We start from the raw sequence: 1,651 nt of genomic DNA, 5'->3' as shown, positions 1-1,651 counted from the left end.
AAACCCACCAGCCACTCCTCGGAAGGAAGATGGGGCAATCTACTTCCGTAGTGATACCGCCTCAGAAACCCAAGGAGGGGTCGCTATGAGTCGGACTCAGATGGCACATAACAACAACAACAAGCTAAGTCACAGAGATTCCTTTCTTTTCCAAAAAGCATGTTAACAACAATTTTTAACCCTATGTGGTGTTGAACTTAAAATTACTTAAATAGATTTTAGAACATAATTAACACTATCTCACCCTTTTTTTTAAACATTGAAACCGAGACTGGAATAATAGATTTTAAAAATATTTTTTTAATTAAAAGTTTTAATTGCACAGTTAAGAAGGGTTGTATATGTGTGTGTGTGTCATCTTTTCTCTGGTCCCAATAATTCTGACGCTCCCACAACATGCGCGTGAACAAAGAAAGCGACTAATGATGTATCAATCATATTCACTGTGTTTAACTTTTATTCTAATTACAATAATTGTAAAAAGACTGGCATCTCTTCCCAACTTACTGGGATTCTAAGGGACCACTCCATTGCCAATAATAATAATAATAAAGTCCAAGTTAATTAAACAAAGACAGTATGAATTATATCCCGTTGGCGTTGAGTCCACTCTGACTTACAGCTACCCTGTAAGACAAAGTAGAACTGCCCCACAGGGTTCCCTAGGCTGCAAATCTTTAGGGAAGCAGACTGCAGCATCTTTGTCCCCTAGAGCACTCGGTTAGAACCACTGACTTTGATTGGCAGCCAAGCGCTTAACCACTGAGCCACCAGGGCTCCTTGAACCATATATGAGGGCGTTAAAAACCAGAGATGAAGAAAAGAAAAGAATAAAAATCAAAGAAAAAGGTGTATATCTGGCTTCTCTCTCTTCTCTATAAACTCAGAAGGAACCTTCCATCACAGAGGGAAATCCTTTGAGAAAGTCGCTGGAGCTTGAAAGAGATTTTGTTCCAACCTCTTGAGAGGCCCCAAACCTCTCTCCTGGGAGAGGAAGCGAGTTGGGCTCTCTCCCCATCAATCCGCTGGGAGACCTGGGGACCAAGAAGCGGCAGGCAGCTTTCCCAGGCGCCCAGGCCCCAGCGCCCGCCACCCCTGGGCAGGGACTTACCACCAGCGCGCAGCACAGCAACTTGTTCATTGTGGTCCGGGGAAACCTCAGGCGGCGGCGGCGGCGGCGGGCGAGCGCTCGGGTGCGTCTCTGCAGCCGGTGCGCTCATCACGTTATATATAGCGTCCCGGCAACAGGAAGTATCGGCTCGGCTTTGATCACTCGTTCCCTACCCGGGACCAAACTTTGCACCTTTCTTTTTTAGGAACCCTAGGCCGGCGGGGGGCGTGGGGAGAGTACGGAAATCTCCAGGGTTAACACTTTCAGAGCCACAGCAGAAAGGATCGCCCCGGGAGGTGAGGAGCGAGGGCGGGGCGGGGATGTCTGGCCCAGGGGAGGGGAAGCACAGCCACCCGGCTGCGGAACAAGGCGGCTGCTGTCTGCGCGCTGCTCTGAGGTTTCCCTGCCCCTTCCCGCCAGGGGCCGGCCTCCTGGCAGCCAGGCCCAGCGCTGGGAGGCTGCGCGCGCGCGGGGGAGCTCTGTGCCGCGGATCCTCCACCGAGAGCCAGGCGTAGCCCGAGATGCGTCCCAGACACTTCG

General features: G+C 50.6%; 1 protein-coding gene across 1 annotated transcript in view; it reads right to left on the bottom strand.

The window, feature by feature from the left end:
• TNFRSF11B (TNF receptor superfamily member 11b) overlaps nucleotides 1-1,220 on the bottom strand; it is a 35,065-nt gene extending 33,845 nt beyond the window's left edge. The window contains exon 1 of the mRNA XM_007946867.1: nucleotides 1,112-1,220. Coding sequence (XP_007945058.1) covers nucleotides 1,112-1,220 — 109 coding nt within the window. The remainder of the gene's footprint in view (nucleotides 1-1,111) is intronic.
• Nucleotides 1,221-1,651: the final 431 nt, after the last annotated feature.

The sequence above is a fragment of the Orycteropus afer genome, unplaced genomic scaffold (genome assembly GCF_000298275.1).
Source record: "Orycteropus afer afer isolate SDZICR_OR568_19922 unplaced genomic scaffold, OryAfe1.0 scaffold00173, whole genome shotgun sequence".
NCBI lineage: Eukaryota > Metazoa > Chordata > Mammalia > Tubulidentata > Orycteropodidae > Orycteropus > Orycteropus afer.
Note: the sequence above shows the minus strand (reverse complement) of the source record. Positions and strands in the feature narration are given on the sequence as shown.